We start from the raw sequence: 15,972 nt of genomic DNA, 5'->3' as shown, positions 1-15,972 counted from the left end.
TGCCGATTTCGTTCCAAATTCTGGGATTACTAACATGGGATTTTATCGATCTCGTTCAGGAACTTGCTCTTGATTTCTTCGAACATGTCGTTCTTGCTGATCTCTGTGTTGTTGGAGCCCGAGGTGTCCGCTGTGGTGGAGATAACGGCCGACGTGGGCGCCATGGTGACGGTGGTGGCACCGGTGGGCTCGGCGGGCGCCACGGGCTGAGGTTTTCTGAACAAGTTGAACTTCATTGTCAAAGATTGCAGGCGGCGTTCCTGTGAAGAATAACAAACACACCTGTGCTGTGAGCAGTGCAGAGGGAATTTGCTTTGGGAGCGGTCCTGGAAGAAGCTCAGGTGGAGCAAAAAATAAAAAACAGTTCATAGTCAAGGCTCATAATCACAATACTCTGGAAGTCAAAACAGGTAACAGACTTGTGATCACAGTGGTAATAACATTACCCACACTACCTTGCAAGGAGCAGTGCAGAATCTCTCACTTAATCTTACACTTCACTTCAGTTCCTTCATATTATTTTTTCTCAGGTTTCCTCAGGACATTTTTAGCAGAAATCCAAATCCAAATATGGCATATAATGAGTTAAACCTAACGTCTGATATTCTTATTCAAAGGTTCTCAACCAGAACATTTCAACTTGAAACATTTGACCGCAAATTGTTGACAGTCCACCAGAGACACAGAGCTCGGTCATCCACCACAGATTTCCAGATTCTCTACGCAGTAAGGCATCAGAAATGTGTCATGATCAAACATATATATATATAAACAGAAAGAATACATACTGCAAAAACAGTACCTTCCAAGCTGGACTTGCCACACAAAAAGCACAAAATAATTCCGGAGAAAAGCTCAGCAGTTGATCAGTTATGCCAGTAGCATGAGAAATGACAGAGATAAAAGGCAGCAGAGATAGCATCTCTCTTCTCTCCCCGAATCACTAACCAGATCAAAGTGACGAATGAGACTTGGAGGACGTGAAACCAAAAGAGATTGTTCAGCACTCTTTGTTTTACAACTTCTAATCGAACAAGTTGTGATGGCATTATTTGAATAAGTGGGTTTTAAAATATCCCCTTTTGTAATTATAAAGTTATAAAGGTGTGAAATACGGAGACAACAAAAGAAAAACTTGATGGTGGAAAGTAAGTGGAGGTGGCGCTCACTGGAACAGTGGTGGAAAATACTGGCTGGGAATACACACAGCGTATGGAGCGCTGTAATGTTAAAACAACAACAACTGTGATATTTCATTGAAGTGACGTTACAAGGCTTAACATCTTAACTGTAAGAAGCATTAACATACTCACTGCAGCGTGGTTTAAAATGCAGGGTGTCAAATAAAATTGCGAATAATAGCCTGGAAATGACAGACTTTGGTTTTCTCCCACAAGGCAACAGTATAGCAGCGTCATGAGAGATTCTCCGACGTTTTCCTTTTCAACTTCATCTAGGACTGACAATCACAAAATGAACTCCCATGGCGTAACACACTGATGCTGGGAAAATGAGATTTTGCGTCCAACGCTGCCGCCGGTAGCAGCCTTTAGCATTGCATGTGGACGTGCTAGGGCTGTCAATTGATTGTCCAGCCTTCCACGGCATATTCTGACACTGGAGGAGACGTGTCACATAAAAAAAAAAAAAAAGTTTGGAGTAAGGTAAGCCATGGGTTGACACTCCTTTAGTTCTAAATGTAACAATGAGTCAATTGCTATTTAAGGCTCCACAAATGGCCGTGCATTGAAGACGTATTTTCCTCCATTATAACAACATTTCATCAGCATAGGACGCAACGGTCCACTTTCCCAACGTCATTTTTTTGTCTGTATTTCCTTGTTGGTTCTGGTAGGCTGCAGAGGAAACCAGAGGACCGTTAAGCTACCAGCCCTAGTATGCTGCACCTGTCTCTCCGGTGTGTATCCTATCCATATGACTTTGTGGATAACTTTCATCCTGAGGTGAGTTTCCTCCACTCACTCACAAGTCTTGTTTTTTTCATATTGGTGGATAGGTTTCTTCTGGGGACAATTCCCTCATTTTTGTCTGTGGATGGAATATTTCTGGTCTATTGTGGGTAATGATGTCTCTACATTTTAAAACTCCTGTGCTCGCTTGTAATTATTCATCTCATTTATACGGAATACAGAAACTTCAACAATACATTGAACACATCAAACACAAGGCTCCCCTTCTTAATATGGATGTATGCTGAATATTTTGCCTACATTTTAGCTAAATTATACTTTATTTTCCTTCCCCTTTGGATACAAATGTGAATAAATATCTGATCTAATTTGACTGGCAGTTAAAAAAAAAATCCAGTGCCTCATACAAGAAGTACTGCACATCAGACGTCCGATTTCTGCGTAATAAATGTAACCGTCTAATGAGAGTCCCAATAAACACATCTAGAAATTGTCTCACGTGTCAATGTCGCCACAATCCCAGACAATTAAAGTGTTTCCTGGCGATTCACCAGCTGTCTCATCTGACAAAATTCAATTCGCCACAAACAGCAGAAAAAAAAAATCAATTTATCAGTGGCTCAAGGGAGCTTCATATTGCTGATCCTCCATTGTCTCTCTACATGACGCCAGCCCGACTTAAGATGTGGTGACAAGCTGGTCTGAGCGCCAAACTGGTGGCGCGCATTTGGAACAATTACATAACTGTGTGTTAATGAACAAGACAGTAATGATTCGTTTTGTGGATTAATAACAGAGATGTAAACAGTTTGAGGCTAAATGTGTACTCTAAACATCATTTAGCGATAAAGCTGATGCCTCATTTTAGCTCATTTGAATACAAGGATGCACGATAAGCGGCAACTCAACACAACAGCACTGCTCTGGGGACTTCATGCTGACGGCCACCAAACAAGGCCACATGCGCACACTTCTTTGATTCTTTTCTGAGCCGCTGTTGCGAGGCATTCCAGTCGAATGTGTGGAGTGACTGCCGCCACCGTGCTCAGACAGAGTGTTGAGATTGCGGCTGAAAGTGATGGTCAGAACTAATCGAAATGCACCAAAAACACGGACCTGTCGGACCGTCAGTCAGTGCTGTGCGGCATGTGCGCGAGACTACAGAGCCGTAGGAAGATGACCTCATCTCATGATTCGCTAGTTCGCAGTGCTTTTTTTTCCAATGCTGTCAACCATCGCTCAAAGCCGTCCTTTCAGGCGCTCACCTCTGCAGACCAGCAGCACAGCAGTGTCAGATTTTCAGTCAAAGGGAGGAACTACACAATCTCAGAGAGGGTGTATAAATGTTGAAGTGGTTTTCATCGCTATCTTTGACCACACATTTGTTTTAGATAACCAGGCTATCGGTGTCATCGGCATCGTTGAGATTCTTTTTCCCAGAGGAGCAACCTCCAAATGGGGCTTTGGCAGGACAACTACAACATTGTGGTTAGTCAGAGGCCGTTCCCACTGTGGCTGTATTCAATTTACAAATGGGTTTCTACCCTATACTCTCATGCACCATGAGATGTTTATATATATATATATATATATATATATATATATATATATATATATAGGTAACATCCAGGACCACAGAAATCAAATGCCAGCTGAATTTCACCAAATGTATGGTGCAATGCATAAACTGTGACATGAACACTGCCAATGACATCGAGGTCTGACACACAGTCAAACACACTTGAAGGCACAAGTTTTTTGTCCATATGAGTTACATTAGAAGTCATATATACGATTCATCATCTCACCCTTGTGATTCTTTACCTTCTTAAATCAACTGTGATCAATGGAACTTTAGACATCTTGGCTCCTCTGGGAGAAAACCTGTTTGCTAACTCTTGAGATCTATATGATCTAGTATCAGTTAAGGTTCATTTTTGGGGGCCTAGTATTCTTCAGATGTATGTCGGCAATGCACAAATGACAGTCATTCCCAGGTTACTTGCCTCTGTCATACTTGCTTGTTGAGGGGTGAGAACTTGTGGTACAGTTATTACATTCATGGGGCAAATATGTGTCAGGTATATGCAGATTAAGCCAAAATTGAATAGAGAAACACAGGATTTTGTTTTCCTGAGTCCATTTTTCAGGTGACCTAATAAAAATGCTGCGCTATAAAGAAATTCTGGATTCAAAAGAGTCTTCTGGTTAAGAGAGGAGCAGAGTGCTCAGTTTCACTCACACGTGCATGTTTCTATTACTATGAGGTTTCTCAGTGACATAATGTTTTCCCCAGCCTCTTTCCCCTAAACCTAACCATCCAGAACAAATGACTCACCTTAACCAGGACTCTGAACTGAATTTAAACCCAATTATAATGACCCTGGTATTTAAAAGTCTTCATCCTCAAATTGAGGTTTGGACCTATGGTGACAGGAAAAAGGTCCCCACGAAAGTGAAGGCCCCCACCAGGACCCCACACGGCAGGATAAACGAATACAGAGAGAGAGAGAGAGAGAAGTTCATGTGTCAAATTAAATAAACTGTAGCTACATTGTTTTCAAAATCAGATCAAGGTGAAAACACGACCGTAATGCATGCGATCATTTCATCAACGGCCGATCAATGACTTTTGCCTTCACACACGAGTATCTGGTTGCAGATGTCAAATCCAAAGAGACGCAAGTCCAGCAGAGCTGAAGGAGCTACAGGGGCCAGGCATTCATTGTTGCTTAGCAATACTGATATTGTCTCTCAGCTATTGAGAACTAGCCCACAAGCCGCATATTACAGGAGTGACCGACCTATCAAATTAGCAGATGGCTCGCAGCCAGTGCAAAGCTGCACGATGTGAAGTCCCATTTAGACGTATTCGGTCGTCATATTTGTTTAGAAAAGGGTGAGACATATCCTTATATTGGCCCACCATCCTGACTATGCCGTTCATGAATAGACACGCTTCCTCGTCTAAGTTCAGAAACTTGGATTGTCTTTGACATCATTTGTGCACATGCAGAATGGGACAGACGCAGTCGTCACGTCACCTGACACGTACAAGATCACACCTGAGAGAGCTTCGCCGGCCAAGAAGATCACACGGTACCATCTATGAATCACTTACTTCAGTCTTCTGCCATTGTAACCAAATTGCAGCTCAAGCTTGACTAATGTCTCCTGCACTCACCGGTCAGATGTGTTCCTCCCTCTTGTGAGGTTGCCCATCCAATCAGCAGTGGTTTGGGTAGCGGTTGAGGCGCTCTGCTAACATAGTCTGATCTCTACCACATAAGCAGAGACTGCAGTCTCCTCTCACTTCTTTCCACTGCAGCACTACACACCCCCCACCGCACCCCCGCCCTCCTCCTTTTCCAATGCACAGCATCTCCCCCCTGTTTTCCACCTCCCTGCCTTCTCTCAGTCTCCTCTCCCTGTGTGTACACAGTCTTTTTACCTCCTCCAATCTATCGCTCCCTCTCTTTGGCCGAGCTCATTTGCGATGCTGCTCACACAGCTGATTGCAGCATGCCGCTTGTTCGGTCCACTAGTTGTCCAAGATCAATAAGCCAAGGCTGCGGGCCGAGTCAGAGCTTAACAGTCACACATTACCAGATCAGAGATGAACAACAATTAAGGTGGCGGCGGGTCAGGTGACCAGGTTCTGCACAACAATGAGGACTTTTGGAGAACGATAGAAGTTTCCAACTCAATCGGCTAATAGGATTCCCACAGATTGATCCGGGGTCTGTGAGACAACTCTCTGGAGGGATTTTTGTTGTTTCACATGTTCGAAGAAGCAAACAAACCATGGGTGATTAAGTCAACACCACTGGCTTTGCTGGACACTTGCTGAGATGGTAAGGCAGAAATATAGCAGCATGTGAGCAAACGCAGCAGAAGCTTATACCGTGCTGTCAATAGATTTTTAATCTCAATTAATCACACTGATGCTGAGTTAACTCGCGATTATTGGCAAATCGATGATACATTTTATATGTCCAAAATTGCAACTTGAAGCACACAAGAGTGGCCAATAATGCTTTCCTGATGCAAACATTAGTTTAGATACAGATACTGTCAGGTTCACATAACATCAGAGGCACTGAAGAGGTTCAAAAACATGTTCAATGCAAAACATTGTCAGCATTAATGGTCCCTCTTCTGTTGATCAAATCTTCCTTTAAAGGACATTTAGAATTGACACAAAATAATTTTTTTGTTTGCCACTGATTACGAAAAAACTCGTGCAATTCATTGAGATAGAAAAGTTTCCTCTGTCAACAGCCTTCAGTATAGCTGAGCGATCACAGCTACCATGGTAACCACCCTTTACCCAGATGACAGGAGAAGCGACAAAAGGAGTTTGCAATCCTGTCACTTCCACCACCCAAAATCAGGGAACCACACCGCCAAAACTAATACCATAAAACGAGGATTACAATGTTTTGTAGAAGTGATCAAGTATTGTCACTGCAAACGGATTTCAGTTTCAAAAGACATTTGGAGCTTTGACCCGCTGAACAGACGATGAAGATGATTCTGCCTTAGTTGAGGTTAATAATATTGTTGGCTTTACATTTATATTAGATTTCATTGTTTGTTTCAACTGAGATTAATATCAGAAAAGACATGACTGTTTGCTTTAACCAACACAGCCATTTCAACTGCATTTGAAACACTCAACAGCGTTTATGCAATGTCCAACTGTGTCATGAATTACTTTCATCTTCTACTGTAGAAAGTAACATCATGACAAATTCCTATCACAGATTATTAGCTTGGTTTACCAGACTTACACTGTGCAAATTCTAGTTAGGGGAAGAATGATTGAGGCAAACCTTGAATAAAAGTTTCAAGTGAGTGCTAGCTCCACTAACTGACCCTTGGGGAACACCACATTTTACCTTTCTTGCACCTAACTAATCCATTGTACTTCCAGTAAAACACAAATTAATTCAGTTAAAACACTGATGAAACAATGCATTGAAATGTACACATTGTAAAGTGGTAGTCGCAAACGTAGCTGTAGCATAAGTTATTGTGCTACAGCTGATATTAATTGATATTTACTTCAAACAAGAGTATCGAAAGGTCACGTCGGTTAATGGCTCTTAGCACTCTCTGTACTAATTCCGCAATGAGTAGAAGAATTAGCCAATGTTAGTGTTGGGCTATAATGAAAATATTAGTAGTCCAGGTTAATATGACAAACAAATATCTTGACAGAAAAGCCACCAAGGGTTGCAAATGGGGTACACAGTTGTGACACACACACACACACACACAAATAAAAGGAGGTGAGGAACATGTTAAAGAAGCAACAAAACTTGCATCAGAGGAAGTTGTAATACAGTCCTTTGTTATCAAGAAGAAGTTGAGGAGAATTTATTGGCCTTTCCCCCACTTGCATCTTTATTACGGTTTCCCTTTTAAATACAGGTTTTGGTATGGGGCTCTTCATTTTGGGAAACACCGCCGTACATGACAGCAGGCGATGGTGCAACGCTACAGAACTAAGAGCAAAACCAAATTCAAACAGTGAGTTTTTGTTGCACCTCAAAGCAAGGTTTGTTTTTATGTCTTGGTTGTCAAGCTGAATTTAAGATTCAGCCGGTGGAAATGACTCAGACAACCTTTTGTACAACACTATTTATCATTGCCAAGGTCTTCTGCTTGCAGTTCACAGCATTCATTCAAAGACTATGAATTAAATAGCAAAGTAAAAAGCATCAAGCTTTTATTGAGACAGAAGAAAGAAAGGTTTGCAATCAACAGCTCAGTAAAGATCTTTGAATAGATTCTAAAGAGAGGCTAGAATTCATGAAAACAAAAGTAATGGTACTGAAGAGATGACAGCATCTAAGAGGAAGAAATCATGTTTGGCCTTGAATAAAGTGGATTTCCACCGTGCGGAAATGTAGACTGCCCTGTGACGCTCAGTGCTTTAAAAGCTGAGACATTCAACATGTAATATCCAGAACAGCTTGAGCTCCTTGGGCAAAAAACAAACCTGCCTCAAGCTATGTATAAATATCAAAAGAGTAAATGTTCTTATTTAAGGTCAGTGAGTGATAACATCCCATCATATTTGCTTGATGTGGTTTGTGTAGAAAGTCTATTGATGCTTCAGTTATAATGTAAAATCATACTAGTGTAGCCACTGTAGAGGAAAATAGCAAAAGTCTTGATTCATGTTTGTCAATAGCCTGTGACTCCATGAGATGGTGTGATCAATGATGTCAGTGGAGGTTTAGCTATAGAGTAAACCACACCTATGTTCAATTTTTGGGGTAAAAGACGGATGAAGCGCCAGTGTTTTCTGACACTACAGCGCTCTTCTTTTGATCGACCAATCATATGTGAGTGCCACACGACTTGTGGGACGTGGATAACTGCAAGATGTTGTGCCTGTGACAGAAAAGCTGTGAGCCCACAAAGGCCAGCGATCTAATTGAGAAAAATAACTGGGGACCATTTCCAGTATGTGGCCCCTACAATTAGGGGACAACACAGGCTATCGGAAACTTAGGGTGTGCTGCTGAAAAAAATAGGGCCTTTCAATTTCTCGTGTTTTTTTTTTTGGTTAGCAAGTCACCAGCACAGTCGCACCTCCTCTAGGTAAAGCTAGGTGGCCGTATGGCCTCCAGTAAGGCCCATTGTCTTTTGGCCTGTGTTGGACTGCATGGTTTAGCCCACCCTTCACCCCAAACTGCCTGGCTCCAGCCTCACAAAAACTATGCCATCTCACTGTGGACACATATGGGTCCACCTGCTATTTGGGATTCCCATTTTTGTGGACAGGAACGCCCTTGTCACGCCACCTTCTTGGCTTCAAATTCTGGGTTTGGGCTTCACACACAGTTTGAATATACTGAAGACCGAATGACCACTTTGTTTGTCTCAGTCAACATACCAGTATACCTAGCAAAACCATTCGCCATTGGAAATGAAATGCCGCAGAAACACCCCAGTCATCCTTCTTGTGATGCGCCAGTAACACCCATACAGCAGCTGGACCCCTTTCACGAAAACCCATTAAGGGACTGAGCGGAAGAAACTGAAGGGGCAAGGCGACGTCACTAAAAGTTCCGAGCAGAAACAGCACTGCAGTGATGTGCTTGGCTCAACCTTTGGATTCAACTGTAAGTGTTGCTGGTTCTAAGATAATAACAAGTTAATTGAACATAATGACAGAGAAATTTCCAGTTAAGTGCCGGTGCCACCAGCAGCTCCATCTCAAGGATTTAATCTGTGCTCTGGTGTCACCTCACTGCAGGTCATGCTTAAAACTTCATCTGAACTGGCTTCATTCATCTGACTAACTAGCAACAGTGGTCGTAGAGAGCTGTACAGAAGATACGTCTTCACGTTTGTGGCGAGTTTATGGAGCGAGCAAGAGGATGCCGATGAAGGATTTTCTTAATGACACCAATTCATCTTCTTCTCTTAACAGCTTGCTGAAGCCCAAAGAAATGTCGGACCAAAATAAAAGGTGCAACATTTGACACATCTGCCTCTGAAAGCACAGATACAGCGTTGAAAAGCCACCCTGAAACTCTTCACTTCCCAATGTTCTCATGTCCCCTGTCTGGCTTTAATGAGGCGCTTCGATTGCATAGAGAGAGAGAGAGAGAGAGGGGAGGGTGGGGGGTGGTGGGGGTCGTGGCACTTGCCTTAATTAAGCAACCGGCCAAGATTAAATCTGATTAAAAGTGGTGGAGCAAAATGAAAGTATAGAGAGTCAGGGTCCAGTAATTCCCTTTGGTGCCGCTTCTCATTGCTGCTCAAAGTCTTTGGCTGGCGACTGCAGGGGAATGAATCCACAGTTTCATGAAGCAAAACATGTGGCATGAATGGTGACATGTCTTTGACTTATTTCACTTTTTTTTTTCTTTACACCAGACAATCACAAGTCCATACAAGAAGTGACGCGAGGATTGCATTTTAGTGGCGACCTATGAGGGTAGAAGGAGGAGAGGAAAGGGTGAGGAGGAGGAGGTAGAAGAAGTTGAAGAAGAATGGTTTAAATCCATTCCATTTATATCTACATTTCCTTGTCATTATATTGGGGAGCAGCTAGTAATAGCTCTGTGATAAACGCTGAATAGTTCATTAAAACTGTAACATGCCTCCAATATATCTCCACAAAGGTTCTGAGCAGATGTCGTTCGGACCATCAGAGCTGGCTGGTTAATATTGCATCCCGTCTGACCAGTCACATGATGCGTGCAGTCAAGTTTGACGTGCATTCTTTTGAGAGAAGTCAGCAAGAGAGTCAGCAGCGACTGGAAAATTGGCACGGATCAACATCAAGCTTGCCCCTCGCCTCGCAAAGTGCCGGTGAGAGTGACGGGTCATATCGCCGACTCTGGGTTAACTTGCCAAACTTTTTCATTTTCCATGCTTTCATCTACACTAAAATGTTTCAGAATACAAAGTGGCGCCCAGAGCTCTCTGACTTGCTTCAGAGAATATTTTTTAAACGAAACAGTGTTCCAAATCATTTACCACGGCCAGCAGCAAAGCAGACGCAAAATTGGATGAAGTGCCTTTATGTAAAAAGCAATAATGCTGCATTAAAAATGAAGTTCACTAATATACTAGCCATTAATGAAATAATTATATACTATATACTAAAAACAATCAGTAATTGGGGTGTTGTTTACAGTGGGTTCTTCATCTGAAGCTAAGTATCGGCATTCAGATCAAGATGCTACTAAGTATAATAATTATATATTCTATATTGTGGTAACATTTCTCAAGCTAAAAAGTTACATTTCTTCTAGAAATAAAAAGAACTATTGTCACAATATGTGGACGACTCACATCATGGAATATGTTCCTTCGATCGTGTTTATTTGTGTTTAACACACTATAACGATTTGGATTTCACATCTCAATATCCAGATGATATGACGATGGGTTTGGTGCAAACTTAGTTAGACTCACATCATATGAATTGTTACCATGGACGAGAGACCACGGACAGACATGTCACAGGCGACCCTCCCACCTCTTGCCTAAATCTTGCTCTTCTTTCTCTTTCGGCTTCTCTCTTCAGGGGTGGCCACAGCAGATATTTCAGAATTTCAATAAAAGCAGCTTCACAGCACATGCTATCAGCTGTAACTGACACTGGAAAGGCAAAGGTCTGACCAGTGAGGGTGTTTGTGACTTTACTTGGACCAAAACAGTTGACCGGAGGAGATGAATTAAGAAAGTGGCGAAGAAATGAAGAGAAAATGAGGATAGTAGATTGAGAACTTTGGATAAGGTGCCTCCTAGCTCTGTGTTTCTGTGGTGCACCCCTGCATTGCAGCACTCCCCGCAGAAGTGGAGAGGTGCAGCCTATCCACGTCCTCTCTGCTCCCTCACAGGAGACAAATCATTCCAAGCAAAATGTCCTGAAAACAAGTGAGAGTTGTGATCTGGGGCATCGATAATAACCATCTTCCTTTTTTTTTTTTAAGGGAAGTCGACAGTCACGTGAAGAAGAAAGAGGAAAACTGCGAGGACAGGGGGATCCCACCATGCACGGGGACATGAAGTGAGCGGGTTCTCGTGTTCGCCCGGCTGCGTAGTGTCTGCTCTTGCTTCACTTTGTGTGACAGGAAAACTGCTGAGTCAACAAAGTCAGACATTATTTATTGAGTCTGGTCGAGTACATTAACTGATTAAATCTCCTGGGCACTTCAGGGTAATTGATGTCCCAAACTCTTGACTTTGCTTCCAGCGGTGAAGCAATAGCTGCATACACTGAAACACTGTTTTGTTGAGACATCCTCATTCTAACTTCAATTCATTCAATTCCATCTTCATTTGCTCAACCCATGCTTGCTGGGCCCCGCCCCCAACAGACCCCTGTCATTATTATGGATTATTGAATGGAATTGATTCATTCATTTAACACTCCACTGCCTGTGCTGACTGGTCAGGGTTGCTGGTCTCACCAGCAAACCCCAGTTTTAATGAGGATCAGTTGCAGGAGTGTTGCAGGAACAGAAATAGCAACCACTAGTGATGGGCCAAATGAAGCACAGCGGTGGTGTGTGTTAGTGCAGGAGAAATCATGTGATCAGAAACAAACTGGCACTGTGTTAGTAGAAGGAAACTCAAGTCCTGCCAACCATCCATTATTATTATTATATTTATTACATTATATATTACATTATATACTAAATCACAGCCAAAAATCTCTCTTACAGCATTTAAAACGGAACAATGTCAGGGACAATTTGTGTTGCTTGAGTAACAACAAACGGCCCAATAAAATCTCTAGAAAAAAAAAAACTAACAACATACAGCTGGATATCATCATTGAACTAAAGGCTACATTCAAGATTCACACTTTAGAACTCATAAAAAACAAACCTTTTATCTTACAAATGTATCTTCAAATGTAAATTCAGTAAACACTTGATTTTCCATCTAACAGAGCAACGAGATCCATCTGACAGAGGTGCACTAAGTAAAAAAGTCATAATAATTTTTACTTCATCTGGAGAGAAGAAGTCCTCGACCAGGCTCATTTAACAACAGAAGAGCAGAAACCATGAGGAACATGTAGCCACTTTGTTGTGTTTATTTTTCTCCATCGGTGTGTTTGGTGAACATTGATGCAGACAAGAAATATAGGCTGCAGTATGGGAACCCATTTCATGAACCATCAAGCAGGAAAAGCGCCTCAGGCCTGGACACCTTTGCTCAGGAGACACGGCCGTGGAGGAACTTAGGAGGCGCTGAAGTGGAGCGCTCTGAGTGATGGCTGCTGCTCTCCAAAATATAAAAATGATTAGAATTCAGAGATATGCCAGGAGGATGTAAAACTAAAACAGAGAGAGGCGGCTGAGCATCTACATGCACGTTACACATCACATACACAATGGAGGTTTGACCGCAGGGCGAATGAGATGCTAAATCAAATCTTTTATTACGGTTCTGAAACACTATTGCTGCCAAGAAACTCTAAACACCCAGAACGTGTTCAGGAGCAGGTTTCAAGCTGATTTCCTTTTTTCCCTCACGAAAGTGACATTTTTTATGTAGCTACACGGGAAATCCGTCTCCACATAGCTATGTATTTTAACCCAGCTTTTACCACCTATCACTGCTGGTCTCCACAAAAAATAGGTTGTGGACGAGGCACAATCATATAGTTAAGTACAACAAACCTTATTTATGCACCATGATTCCACTGAACACATAGCATTTGAGGCCAACAATCAAGCTACAGTAGTGCGGAAGCTAACTGCAGTGGGAGCGAGGAGCCAGCAGCCCGCTGCGAGCGTTCATGAGCATTCATTGCTAGCGCTTCAGCTCAGCTGGATGTGTAGCCGAGAAAACAAGTCACCTCTCTGGTGGAAAAAACAGAAATAATTCCTCACAAAAAAAGAGGAATAGAATTGTTTTTTAAATGTGATAAGCAACCTTTTTTTTCTTGCTATTATTTGTTACTATTTAGAATGTTGCACATTCAGTAACTTTTGTCATGTGAGCTGTTGGTTATTTTTTTATTAATATTTTAACATGTAAATAGCCACAGAGCTGAAGTATTTGGACATTTTTGTCTTATCAGCCCAAAAAAACAAAAACTCAGGATGCTGCCTTGGTGGCAGCTAATTTGTTCTCTGAACTGATGCAGTTAATCTAAAAAAAAAAAATCATTACAAAAAAACAGCCGTATTATTTCCAATACAACAAGATTTAAAAAATGAAGGTGTATGTTGTCAGTTGTGGGAGAGAAAACTGTATCAGTCCAAATTAAAATCGACAGATCAGCCTTCTCAAAAATCTCTGACGGCCTGAAAACTGCAATCTGTGCCCTCCTAACAAGGATCCTTTGATGATCGCCGCGCAGCACGTTTCAACAGGCCTGCTATTTTTTATGCTAATTTTGCCTTCAACCCTCCAACATAAAGCTGAAGTCTGCATTCTGCCCTGAACTATCCCGACTGTACTGACACTCCTGCGAAGCCGCAACAGTCATACTCCACAGGTTTGCCAAGGAGGAAGCACACATAAAGCTCTATATGGCGCAGCACCTTCTTCAAAACTTCCTCCCATCAGTGATTTAGTCCCATCCATTAATCACAGAACAAGATCGAGCAACTAAATATCTGCCAGCTCTGCAGGCGAGTGATTTATTCATTTAAGTGGTTTAACTGATGAGTGAAAAATGCAGGAGTGTGTGCCAAAGGTTAGACGTGTTGGACAGCACTCATTTGATCCTGAATACTTGCCCTCTTTCTGCAGTCACCTATTATTACTATTATCTTTTCTTAGCACGAGTTTCTGCCTCTTGCCTGGTCTCTCTCTGCCCTAAAGTGGGACGGCTACAGACATGTCCCCTGAAAGGCTTCAGCGATGGTGTCTCTCTCCTCAGCAGCGTCAGTGAGATGATGGAGGAGCTAGCGGCACTGGTCCGGCCTCGGCGGAGTGTAGCACAATGCTAGTCACAGAGCCACGGCTAAAAGCAGGAGCGGTGCTGGGTTGTACCTCTAGAGACGGACTTCTGCCCACTGCGGGGGACTCAGACTTGTTGGGGATTCTAGATATTTCTGCACAATAGTGTTATATACTTCTTTATTTTGTATTTTTAAGTAGATTTCATTTTTGATGTGATGTTAGTTGTTCTGGCAACTCTTTTTTTTGTTGTTTGTTGTAGTTTGTACTTTTTGTAGTGTTGCTTTGTCTTTAATGTTTGCTGCTTTAACAACCCAAATTTCCCTGTTCTAGGAAGAATAAAGGCGAATCTAATTTATTGGGTGAGGGAGGAATATGATGCAGATTTGTCCACAAGATCTACCACCTCAACATCTAATGATCTGTTTACCTTTGCCCTCCACAGCTTCACTGTCTCTCATGGACGGTCTATTATGACTCACGTTCACACTTGACCCTCTCACATGGAGTTGGTAACCCCGGGTCACCAGCAAGGCAAGCTGACCACTCTGCCTCAGGCACCAACACAACGCAGTTTGATAACTGATAAAAGACAGTTCGAGTTACCATGGCGACAAAGCCATAAAGACCACAGTCGGATTTATACTGCATCATTTTACCACATGACCAGCCACACACTGAATGAAGAGCTAATGACTGAACACACTGAGAAAAAAAAATATATATATATATATAAATAACAAAATATAATTTTCTTGTTTGTAATCATTGAGCAAAAATGGTGTGTGTGTTTATGTGTGAGAAGTGGGTGTTGTATTCAAATGTGTGTGAGTTGAATGTGAGGTGCATTGCTGTAAACCTCTACTTTTCCCACCCATGCCAAATGAGCTCATCACATCAAAACAGACACACGCAGACCTTACACTGTAAAACGCCTCTCAATAAAGCAATGTCAGCTGCATCGAAAGTCCCCTTCAAGTGTTTCTAATTGAATTAAGAACCAACCTGCATCAGACTCCTATTTTTCACTGGATTATTCAAAGAAACACTCCTCATGCAAATGCGCTGATTTCAGGACGAGGCAGATTTATTACAACGCACTCAGCCTCTGCAGACTTTCGTGGCCCGTCACTCTTGCTGGCTCAGCAGATTTCACTCCCCATGAGCCAGTGCCGGCCAGATACTGACTCACTCTAAGTGCAGCCATAATCTGTGCGTCCCTAGAAACACACAACCCGAGCTCTAAAACACAGTAAGACTGCTGTCTGGTTAAAGTAAGTGGATCCATCTCCCTCACTGTGCTGCAGACAAACATAGGCACTTGCCGGCGTTCAGGAAAAGTTACACTCCTGCGAGTCGCTGGTCACCCAACCTCCTGAAGCAAAGTCACTCATTGTTTTTTTTTCATATGAAGACTGCTGCATACCTGGTGCGAAGAAGAGAAGTGGAGCAAAAAAAAGAAAATTGAGTTAATCCCACTCCTGGAAAGATGCTGCAAAATCCACTGACGGCACTCCAGGGTGTGGAGGCTTCTGTCCTGAAGACAATCAGACTTTGCTCATGTACATCTGGCAGAGAGGAGAGAAAACACAAATGAACATTAGTCCAACACACTGACAAGTCACCGAGCATGAGAGGCACT

General features: G+C 42.4%; 1 protein-coding gene across 3 annotated transcripts in view; it reads right to left on the bottom strand.

Moving 5' to 3' along the window:
• LOC128760625 (synaptotagmin-2) overlaps positions 1 to 15,972 on the bottom strand; it is a 26,132-nt gene extending 10,160 nt beyond the window's left edge. For 2 of the 3 annotated variants that reach the window (XM_053868174.1, XM_053868176.1), the window contains exons 1-2: positions 5,116 to 5,254; positions 35 to 260 (exon numbers count right to left, since the gene is read on the bottom strand). In XM_053868174.1, coding sequence (XP_053724149.1) covers positions 35 to 236 — 202 coding nt within the window. In that variant the 5' untranslated portion in view covers positions 237 to 260; positions 5,116 to 5,254. Of the gene's footprint in view, positions 1 to 34; positions 261 to 5,115; positions 5,255 to 15,756 lie in introns of those variants that run through there. The other variant, XM_053868175.1, reaches the window with a different exon arrangement.

This window comes from Synchiropus splendidus, chromosome 6 (assembly GCF_027744825.2).
Source record: "Synchiropus splendidus isolate RoL2022-P1 chromosome 6, RoL_Sspl_1.0, whole genome shotgun sequence".
NCBI lineage: Eukaryota > Metazoa > Chordata > Actinopteri > Syngnathiformes > Callionymidae > Synchiropus > Synchiropus splendidus.
This window is presented reverse-complemented; position numbering and strand designations above follow the sequence as displayed.